Source organism: Ciona intestinalis, chromosome 9 (assembly GCF_000224145.3).
Source record: "Ciona intestinalis chromosome 9, KH, whole genome shotgun sequence".
NCBI classification, from domain to species: domain Eukaryota; kingdom Metazoa; phylum Chordata; class Ascidiacea; order Phlebobranchia; family Cionidae; genus Ciona; species Ciona intestinalis.
This window is the reverse complement of record NC_020174.2, coordinates 5,327,440-5,339,000: the sequence shown is the minus strand read 5'-3', so window position 1 is coordinate 5,339,000 and position 11,561 is coordinate 5,327,440. Positions and strand designations below refer to the sequence as shown.

Below are 11,561 nucleotides of genomic sequence, written 5' to 3'. Positions count from 1 at the left end.
TTGAAGTTCTGTATGTATATAACACACACTTGCGGTAAAAGGTTTAGCTTTACATATTTACTGTCATGTAACGCAGCCGTTTACGTGTTGCCGATTGTCAGAATGAACAGGTTTCTGGTATTAAACACACAATCCCTATATTTTGAGACATAACTCGGATCATGGCACAAACCTCGCCATAAAGTTAAGCATCAGCGGTTTGCATCCAAATGTCGCTGCTCTCACGCGCTGCAAGACACTGGATACCTTGTTACCGGCGGGAGCAACCCGGAATATACTCGAAAACTTCCTGCCCAAGTAACTCAGTAACAGGAACCCTCTCTTTGCGGCAAACAAGAAAAAATCCCACAAATGGGAACTAAAAACAGGTTTATGTTCTGGGATTTTTACATAAATATAAACACCCTTGATTTTTAGTTTGCACGAAACAGTTAAAATAAAGTATAAAATAAGTCATAAAACTTGTGTACATTCTGCCATATGTATTAAAACAATATATAGTTGATAAGATAAAATTGTCCGATTCAACATATTCCTTAATCTGACAGTAAACGGTAATCAAATTTTACAATCTCGGTTGGCGAAGAAAACAACAGGTGTTACACCTCACCGTCTGACATTCGCTAATACTTTCATATTTTAACGTTAATTCGTCTGTATTGACCATATACCAAAAACCTTTGTCGCGTGATTGCGCGCAATTTACATGCCGGCCGTTCCAAAGACTGGCTGTCAAATTATTTTGCTAAACAAACAATCATAATTACGACCACGGGAAAATTCTATAACCAGCAAGGTGTCATCGATATGCTTTGCTTCGTCACAATAACTTGTGTTATTATGTTCCAGTTCTTTGTCGGAAACCATAAAAGAAAAGAAGCGATCCGACGACACGCGAATTTTATACAAGTAAAATACCGTGAACATAAACTTTGAGTTTAACAACAACACCTCCGCCTTTTTATTCATTGTTTACAATTTACAAAACATATTTTTAAAAAAGGCGTACTTTCTATATAACCACAAAGACACAGACAATATACACACATTATATTCTACACGACAGACCTTGTTCAAACACTCCAGTTAACATTTTTAAAGGCAATTAAATGTTCTAAAATGGAAGTTTTTTCGTAAACTTTATAAAAGACGCAGTGATAAATATAATCCGACAAATAATAAAAGTAACACTCACCAAAAACTAACACGCAAGTTCCGTATATAAGTTACTTGCAATGATTGTACTTAATTCAACATACGGCTCCTACATCTAACTCTTCCTGAAGAGAAAGTGTTTTGAAACGGGATCCAGAATCCTCATGTCTTTCGGCGCCAGAGAATTGGCTTAGAGGAACCGCTTAATAAATGTGTCAACATACACCTTTCGCCCTTTTGCAACTTAGGGAGCTGATCGTCGGATTAACGGGGGTGAGTCACGCTAATAACTTCCACACCAGGAATAATATTCATAACCGCAGACTACTGGGTCGGCTGCCTCCAAAATTTTGCGAGCAAACAACTCTATTTGCGAAGCTGTGCTTTTTCGACGAGGCCTTGAATTGGAATTCGCCTTATCCACATTAAAACCTTGTCCCATTAACTAACCGTAACTGACCAATCGTATACTACTGCTGACCAATTTAGATCAATACTTATAAATATTTAACCCCGATGTCTTCTCTATAAATTACTTTCCAACAAATGCTCTAACTTAGTTTTCTAACTAACTGTAAACGCTGCACATCAAGCGTTCAAACCTAAACAGTGAGTTTTACCGCTTGATAAGTGATACCAGCGATCGGCAGAAGACCTCGCAGCATGCAGCGTGACTACAGACCCATACTCGTGCCATGAACGGAAAGCGCTTTTTCTCAAGCGTGTAGGTTCGGCAACGGTCGATCGGCAGCATTCTGCCCGCGACGTAACTCAACACTGCGCGATGCAGCTCAAGAAATTTGACTCAAAACAAAGAGTTGTTGACGAAGAAAAATTCAACCGACGCGTTTCAGCAGAAAAATATTCGCAAAATGATTCTCACACTTTTGTGAAATTAACGACCTGCATTCATTTTGTTGAACTGAGTGCCGATTACTCCGTTGAGTTTACGTTACCACCTAAAAGCAACGATTTAACGCAGTTTCTTCGAGAAAGCTAATTAGGCCGGGCTCGCCTGAAACAATGGGTTTCCGCATCATCGAACGCTTAAGTTGTTTGGATTGCGTAACAGAACCAGGAATGCATTAGTGTCGGCCCTGCGCGCTCAGGTTTCTCGTAAGTCCCAATAAACGCTGTTGACAGTGCATCATGTGCCACCTGTACGGCAGTGGGGCCGCCTCGCTCCTTAAACCCGCCGACGAGTTCTAATTCCCTCGCATTTGATGGATGACGAACCATCATGGATTATGGGCGCGTGGAGCTGCGGTTTCAATTGTTAACCACCGGCACAAGACAGCCCAACAGTGTGCATGAGTTAGAATCCGAGACATATCCACCCACCGTCGCGCCACAACAAGGAAATGTTTACAACTCTCGGTAGTTAAATGTAAAACACCATGATTTACTTCCCTGTTGCAAAACAGACGTGTTTACGGTTGTCAAATTTTTATGCATGTGATAGCCTAAACTGTTTTCGCCTTTATAAACCCCTAACATACAAACGTAAAAAGCGCGCACAAACAACATATATTGACTAAACCGTTTAGTTTCCAATTTGCAAGAAACGAGGCATTTAAAATCTGCTAATATTCATTGCAAGCAAAATTCTAGAGGTGGAAACCGTAATCATGAATTTTATGTTAACATCACCCAAGCACTCTACTGTTGAATATTGAACGAAATAACGCGAACATTTTGTAATAAACATGTATTACGGACATCAGGTCGCAAATGAACGAACTCCCAACAGACATGTTGTCACTTGAACATCTATATTGAACATTTCTCAGCAATTTATGGATTCCAGGCTTACAGATTATTCATAAAATTCCATGATCCGTGACGAAGCTTTTTGCGTTAAATGCAGGAACGCCACTAAGTCAGTTATCGATTTGATTCCAAACTTAATTGCAAAGCGGGACTATTGAAAAGGTTAATTACCATTTGCGGCGTAAGGTCTGCAGAATAGATTTCCACTGACACTGGATTAAAATGGTTGGCCAAACATTTGTGTATTGCCATCGTGTATACATAATTTGAACACAAGCAGGTGCAGAATGCAGTATATGCACAATGCCTAATGAGCAGTTATATAATGCGAGTACGTGGTTACATGCGTGCTGTACAAATTCGCCAGATTGTCACTTAATCCGGCCATTGAAAAGTACCGCAAGTCCTGCTGGCATTAAACGCTTTACAATCCTTGTGGGATACGTGATTTTTATTCAAATCTGCACGTCGTGACGTAAGTCCCGCAGGGCGCCGTTTGGTAGTAAAATCTGGCCATGATCAATTTCAACGGTACTGCCCTAATCTACATGCCGGAGCCGGTAATTAATGGCGACCGAGTGCTTCAAGGCCCGATAACCCTCCCCACGATTTCGATTAAGCGATCAATACATTATAGCTTGCTCGATGCAAGTAATTACGCTCCATTTACTTGCGGTGCAATCCAAGCTTCGGGACGTGAAAGCCCGAGTGAGTTTCTAAAGAGATATAAATATACCCCGTTTACACTGGTTAAAACAAAAGTAGCCCTCACACAAACACTTACTGTTACAGTAAAGGCAAGTTTGCTGAGGCAAGCGAAAGCCTAAATACAGAAACCAACCGCTTTTAGTTTGACTATCAACAAAAATGATGTAACGCGTGTTCGTCCTCACCTGCAGGGTAAACAAATTAAGTCTCTTTCTCTCAGTTGATCAGCTTAACTATGTTGTTGTTGGATTCGGTTTAACCGATCACCTCTTTGTTATTTGATCTGGCCCAAACTCTCGAGGTCTTTGCTTTTCCCAATTTCTAATGACAACCCTAATCGTAGCAACAAACGAATTTCTTTACAAGCTAACCCTATGTCGGTCCGTAGACAAGGGGCATGCAGACAAGTCTATATTAGGTACTGGTTAATGATAGTTTAATCCCCGCTTTGCAATGCGAACACTTTACGGGACGTTAAACTAAAACTTGCCTGGCGCCGAGCAACTTATGCTTTCTTGGCTTTTTGGGCGCTGTTGTAAGTACTTTTCCCTGGTTTGTGTTATGGTTGACTTAAGAGTTTAGCCCAGGCATCATTCCTCGCAATTTAATAAAAAGGCAACTTGTAACATACGCTTCGGAATGCTCAAATGATATTCGAACACCTTTTTAGCGCCAAGAATATTTGTCACCATGCCCGAAGTATTGTTAAAACCAGCCAGTATTTCCTAGGACATGGCAACACGACGGCACTCTGTCGCAGGCGAGGGAATATTTGGCTCTGTCACGGTATCGTTTATCTAACGTTGAATGGCCACAACACCAAAACAAAGCGCCGGACAAAGGCAGGAACACGCGACCCCAAATAAACCGGACACCTAATACACGATTACAAACCACCGGAGAAAATCATCCAGGTTGACAAACCTGATCGAGGTTTAATGTAAACCTAACCATATCCGCCGCCTTTGTCCGGCAAGGGGTACACCAGCTGAGCAAAATGCGTCACCTCTATTATTGTAATAGTTGCCTAAACATTGCTGTCGTCAATTTCTTTATGCCGCCTAGACTGTCACATCCGTGGTTCAAGTACATTTCAAGACCATCTTATCCCACATTCCAATAAACCTCAATTTAAATAATATCAACCAAAAATTGCAACGTAAACACCGTTATGCAGTAGTAAGTTATTCTCACTTACCGCTATAAATGTAACAACCGGCGATTAGCACTCCGTTGAACTTCTGCAAATGGTAATTATAGTTTTCTCGCATTTTGTGGAAAGATGGACAGCGTTCGTGGAAAGCCACACAGTTTTTGTAAAGCTTCGCCGCGCTCGAAGTGCAGATCATTGCCCCGTCCATCCACGGTGTATTGCAAGTCCTAAACCTGGTTCAACGGGTCAAGTGACCGATGACAGGCGGAGGTTATAACTTTAAGATCTCACTGACACTTCCTTTTATGTCACCGCAAACGGGCGAAACACTACACCTGCCACTGCTAAATTTTGCCAATGAAAATTTACAAACTACCCGATCTGCCGTATACCTTTGAGAAGCCTTCATATGCATCAGTTTACTCCATATGTTGGTTAACGGATTACAAACGGGCCAGGAGATAAGGGAGTAAACCTGATATCACGTTACTGGATGTCCCACAGTCGAAGTTTATCTTGACACCTGAACCCGACGCCCCTAAATATCTGTGTCGGTCCCGGGAGCATGCTTCCAGCGTGTCACCTAATTAAGTTGGGTCGCAAAAGGAAATAGTTTCATAAACAATATCAATTACGCGACGCTGACCACAAGTATGCGACAAATCAGTTAGTTCAGACTGTCGTGGAATCATGTTACTCAAAACATATCCGACTGTGTTAATAATGAAACTCGATTTAAAGTTGAACGAACTCACCTGTACGACTTCGGCAATCAAGAAGAACCAACTTTAATTTTGCAGGTCTTACTGTCGCATATCTAAGCACTCACTATTCCCCCACATTTCTAAATAAATGGCTTCTAACTTAAATTGTGTTGGTTTTGTGCTAACCTTACACTATACCTCATTAAGCAGACTATTATCCAATACTGCGAATGGTGTTGCCTAAAAACAAAACAGAGGAACCGCACGCCAATTATTATCAACGGCAAGGGAAAGAAGCGCGAGTTACACGGCCCTGCCAAGCACAACGTGAGAAAGTTGTTTATAGTAGTAAAGACCACACGCAACCCCAACAACCTTGTGCGGTACACTGTCAATATACGTCTCTCACGAGGGTTGTTACAGGGAATGTTGAAAGTCAAGTTTGAGCTTTTTCAGCCGGCAGTTGCGCTTCGTAAATGACTTGAAAGCGCAAGTAAAGTGAAACATAATTGAACATCGGCAAGGTGCTCTGGCAATGACACCTCGACTGCTCTTATCAGCAACGAGATTGCAATTACAGGTTTTCTACAAAGTGCAGCGTAATCTTCGGTTTCCTGAAACCAAGCGACATGCTGCACCCTTCAATCTTTTATTTACTGTATATAACAGACGTAGGATACAAAACATCTCGTATTTTGGCAAACTTGGACCGGCGTGTGGATTTGTCAAACTAAACTGACGTCTCACAATTAATTATAAGGGGTTATGCAAACTTAATTAGCGAAATTAACAGCGTACATTCGTCTCAATATATAGGAAAGACTGCGTAATAAAAAGAGAGTTTGGCGTTTTAAATCAATGCGACATGTGAAGGGGTTTCATTAATTTACCGTTGAAAACTAAATACGGTAAATAGTTGTGGTTCTGCACGGTCTGGGGTTCCAAAACAAAGCGCAGCTATAGGTTACCGATACTTTTGCGCGGTTAGCATGCTACGAAAGGAAGTCAATTTATAACGGGATAGACGGGGGTGAGTGGAGAGCTTGAGCCGCGGTTGAAATCGCGAATTTTCTGGTGACATTTTGGCGTGTTAAGTCGAACTCAATCCGTGCCAGGTCAAGTGTGACGAACCTTCAACAACTGGGTATCACGTGTCTTGTTTCTGGTCGCTACGCTCCGATGATCAGCGTCACGCAAAATTTTTGCAGAGTATGAAGAACCTCAGCGCTTTTGAAAATTAGCAAACTCTGTGTAGCGAACAACTTGTTTGACTTCGGTAAAGTTGCTTTTATTTAATTAACTCAACTCTCTAACTCTAAATGCTCCTGTCTTTGAAGCGGGTTTGTTTAAGAAAATCAAGCAAGCCACAATCTTGTTTAAAATCCATTAATAACACCGCAGTTGCTAATCAGGAGTTTGCTGTTCAAACCGTGCAATATAGGAGTGATGGGCGCTTGTAAAGTGGGGTTAGTGGTGCAAGAGAACGTCAGCAGTTTTGGTTTGACATCTGCTTCGTAAATCGCACGATATTTGGCAGTTTATCTCATCTCAGCAAAACTGTGGTTGACTTGACAGTTAACCACACAAACAGGTTTCCGTTGTGTAAGATTTACAAGCAGCTGTACTGTTATTGCCAAACCACTTTTTGGGAATCTGTTATTAACAAATTTGGAATTAGTTTTTAGGGTAAATCCTTTTTATTCCGTTTTCTGTAAAAGGAACGACGTAACAGCGTCAAATAAACAATAGAAAATGACCGAATATGTAAGGACACCGTAATCACGAGTTTAACACGTTTTTAGTTTCGCGCACGCTACTTTTTCTGTTGCGGTTTTCCGGACTCCAAGGGGCAGAGTCACGATGAAACAGCGGTTCCGACTCTGCGTCTAAAATGTCAGCGGAGGCGCTTCGTGGCATACTTGGGACTGACTTGCTCGGTGAAGATGGGGTTGAGAGCGAAGTCGTTGAACGAGTTTCTTTCGCTTCTGGTTCCATCTCACGCCTGGTGATGTAATGACTTCTTCTCGAAACTTCTGACGTTGGTGACGCCACGGAGGAAAGTGATGAGATAGGACTGAGACGAGGATGGAGATCGGGAGGCGGGAGGAGAAAGTCACGCGGATGCTGAAGTGGTTGACGCATCGGGGGGATGCTGTAACCCATCCCGTACCCCTCTTTCATGTATTGTCCGTTCGAATTGACAATTGCGTTGGAGTATATGGAGCTTAGCTCAGATGCGGGGTAGGGCCAGTAGTGTCGGAGAGGTTTGGTCTCGTGGATGGTTTCTAAGTTTTGTACCGGGTCGATTTGGTTGTATTGGTGCTTCGTGGTGTCGGGGTTGCTGTAGTAATGGTGGTGGCGTGACGTTGGAGGACAAAGTTCAACGTAGAGAGGAGCTGGGGGGTTGGCCGCTGGGGGTTGTGGGGTGCTTATACCTGTGTAAAGTAGATGTACACTATGAATCATGAACGTATAGATCAAGGCAAAAAAAAGAACGTATAATACTAATTTGTATGCGTAATTGATAGTTCCGTGAAGATTACGTAAACCTGACCCTAATCTATAGTGCTCATGAAGTTGGACGATTCACGTAACGAAAATTCACTCGGAATCAAGTGCTAGAGTAAGTAATTTATGTGTGATAGAATAAGTTGAAAAAGTTCATTAAATTACCATTACTGGTGCTCGGCATCCAACAAGTGTCGCTGTGTCCAAACTCCAAGCATTGAGCCGAGCAGTTAGGGCTTAGTTGACCATATTCCATTTCTCGTGAATTATTTCTTGACCGAACAGATGAGTTGTGTTGAACTTTGTAGAAGTCTGGATTAAAACAATATTCAGCAACTAATTAATACAGAGTTCAAATAGGAACGAGACTGCAATTTAACTAATATATATCGGGATGAGTATAAACAAATAAATGAATGTAAATTTATTCTCGCGTGGCGGGGCAACGACAGTCGTTAATACGGGTGTTCGGTTTCACACACCTTGTGCCCGCTTATGAGTCATTACATTTATCTACAAGGTTTACTGCGCTCTAACTACAATCACATATTGTCACATACCTTGTTCATATGTTGCATCACAGCTTGCTGCATCCGGGTCGCTGTCACCTCGCCCACTATCGCCATCGTGCGACAGAGTTGGCAAATGGGGAGCTGAGAAATTCTTCGATCCTGGATTCTGCAAAATATGATTCGTTAAATTTCAACCAACCGATTTTATTTCTTATTTTTAAACTGTAACATACCTGAGCGTCATAGGATGCCATGAGTGGACGACAAAGACTCTTGCTGGAAGATCGAAATGACCGGTTCATGACGTCACTACGAGGTACGATTGTTACGTCATTGAGAGATCCCTTATTGAAAGAATCGTTTCTGTAAAATAGAAAAATTTTGTTACTTGAAGTGACGTATGGATGAATGTATTTTAATTATCGTCGTGTGACGGAAAATCATAAGTTTTTCAGTAGGCGCGATAACAATACTTGGCCAGGCGCGGTATAACTAGTAATTAAAGCAATTACTAATCATGTTTGTACCTGTTCGATGTTGTCTGACTCCACACTGCACTCCCGTGGCCAACACTGCCCTCTCGTGACAAAGATTTAATCGTCAAAGTTAAGTTGGGTCTCATGCTACTAACAGATGTTCTGCACCATTCGTTGCTCTCCATCGACCCCTTGCGGCAGGAATAAGTTCGAGCTTGCTGTTAAGGAAATCAAGTTTAATTTTACACAAACGAAAGTCTGCAATGTAGGTCATTTCTAAAGCGATACAATATTTAAAGTAGAGTTCAAAACAAACTAAATATTTCAAACTCAAATATCATAAAAAATAAATATTTAACACAAAGAAGAGAGTAGAATTGGGGATAAAAAGACAGCCCAGAGAAACACACAACGAGTAAAACTTTTTTAGGAAAAGTGTCAAATGAACAGCATGGTTGCTAAACCCACGATACAATATAAATTCATTTATAGTGATCTGTAGTTATCTTAACAAACTAAGGTTAACTGGAAGCGTAAAGTTCCAAGTGTATTTAAAGCCAACTTACTTTTCTATTTTTCCGACATTTCATCACCACTCCGACGATTACAAGAATCAAAATAAAGAGAAAAGCTGCCAAAGCACCAATAATGATAATGAAATATGAAAACGTTGGCTTCACCGTCCCAGTTGGTAACACGGTAGGAAGTACCATTGCCTTCATTACATTAATTTGGATCGTGCGTTCAACTGACAAGGGTGGCGTACCGTTGTCTTGTGCCTGTGAAAATGTTGGTATTATTTATACGTTTAGGTAGTTGCCGCTAAGTGTATTGTAAGTGTGAAAAAGATCTCCTCCCAATGTTTGCTTTTGTAATCTTAAATTTTCGTTTTTGCAATCTATATTAACGAACTACTGACGCTATTACTTATTTAAAGATCACTAATGTGAAACCTACAGAAAGTAATTAGTATATAGCGCCGTAAACCAGCTGGTAGGCACAGCAAGAATCTATATCTTAAGACTTTGTAACAAGCAATGTCAGAAAAGTTGATTCTACCTCAACAACGATGGTATGCATCCCAAGTTCTTCTTCTAAGTTGCTTCTGCTCATATTCAACCTCAAATCCCCAGAAATAGCGTCCACCATGAAAAGGGAGGGCCATGAACTTCCGTCTTCGGTGACGATCCTGTATTTCACTTCACCGTTTCTACCGTTGTCGTAATCCACAGCCTAAAAAGTGGGCAAGGTAAATAAAATCTGATTCATGGTGTTTGGTAATATCAATTACACGTACAATGATTGCAAGGTTGGCGTATTGTTCTCTATATACATTCTACATATGAATATATGTAACTTGTTTATCCTCGCGTGACGGGGCAATGGAAGTCATTATAACACGGGGTTCTATCCCATACATCCAATGCCGGCTTATATAGTAGCCACATAGGCCTATGTAACTTTGTATTTGTTTGATTTTTTGTTCTTGTATGACAATTGGGCAAATGAACACTTGAACACAGATTGAAGCGATCCCCATTAAGTGGCTTTCCCAAAGGTGGCTTCGAGTCTCGGTCGATATACAATTTAAATAATGATCCTTATAACAACGTGTACCTGAATCCTCATAATGACATCATCCCGCAGTATGGTTGCATAAACTGTCTTGTTGTCGATGATTGGGTTGGTGAAGAAGGGCGAGTTGTCGTTCACATCAGTTACAGTGAGCATTAACTCACAAGTGCTTTGTAGGGCGGAAGAACCACCTCCGTCTCTTGCAATCACAGTGATCTACATTAAAAAAAAAGTTACAATAAAATCTTAATGTTGTTACAGTCAGGTGTATATTTTGAAAGTGTAAAAGAAGTTTTCCGGCGTTTCATTTTTGTGAAGTAACTTGTACAACTACAAGAATATATCCGCCCGCAATTAAAGCAGCGAACCCGTACCCACGAACCTCTGTCTTAAAACCGCTAAAACCTGAGAATCGCTTTCACATTCACAATAATGGTGTAATGTTCATGCAACTTAGACTTAGTTATTGTTACATTGCTTGTTACCTTATATTCGTGAACTGTTTCCCGGTCTAATGGCCGAACAAGCGACAACTTTCCAGATCTTGGTTCAATAGAGAAAGTTCCATCATTGTTCTTGGTGGAGTATCGAACGTCACCGTTTGTTGAAGGAACTATTTCCCCTTCCTGTAACAAAAATTGAATATTAAAAACCAATATTACATGTAGGAAAAACATGTAAAACTTATAGGATGATTGCATTTGACTGGACACTTAGTTTAATCGATTATGCGCAGACTTGTGTACATTTAGATTTCAAAAACACAAATGATTTGCAAAATGTTGACTGGCAAATTAAATCTTGTCTTTTTATATAACTTTGTCAAGTGAAGTGACAATTAGAGTATGTTCGACTCTTAACATTCCAAAAAAATAAACACCATCTTACGTCATTAGCCACCAACGAAGGCGGGTTAACTGCGTCATCGTCTTCCGCATGAAACGTTGTGATTATTGTTCCAACTTCGGCGTTTTCTTTAATCATCAGATTAATCTTTTGT

General features: G+C 40.9%; 1 protein-coding gene across 2 annotated transcripts in view; it reads right to left on the bottom strand.

The window, feature by feature from the left end:
- Positions 1-7,168: 7,168 nt before the first annotated feature.
- LOC100182392 (protocadherin beta-15-like) overlaps positions 7,169-11,561 on the bottom strand; it is a 14,311-nt gene continuing 9,918 nt past the window's right edge. Inside the window, exons 11-20 of one of the 2 annotated variants that reach the window (XM_018813551.2) lie at positions 11,450-11,554; positions 11,047-11,187; positions 10,604-10,777; positions 10,046-10,219; positions 9,553-9,765; positions 9,038-9,204; positions 8,744-8,873; positions 8,559-8,676; positions 8,164-8,310; positions 7,169-7,925 (exon numbers count right to left, since the gene is read on the bottom strand). In XM_018813551.2, coding sequence (XP_018669096.1) covers positions 7,270-7,925; positions 8,164-8,310; positions 8,559-8,676; positions 8,744-8,873; positions 9,038-9,204; positions 9,553-9,765; positions 10,046-10,219; positions 10,604-10,777; positions 11,047-11,187; positions 11,450-11,554 — 2,025 coding nt within the window. In that variant the 3' untranslated portion in view covers positions 7,169-7,269. The remainder of the gene's footprint in view (positions 7,926-8,163; positions 8,311-8,558; positions 8,677-8,743; positions 8,874-9,037; positions 9,205-9,552; positions 9,766-10,045; positions 10,220-10,603; positions 10,778-11,046; positions 11,188-11,449; positions 11,555-11,561) is intronic. The other variant, XM_026835833.1, reaches the window with a different exon arrangement.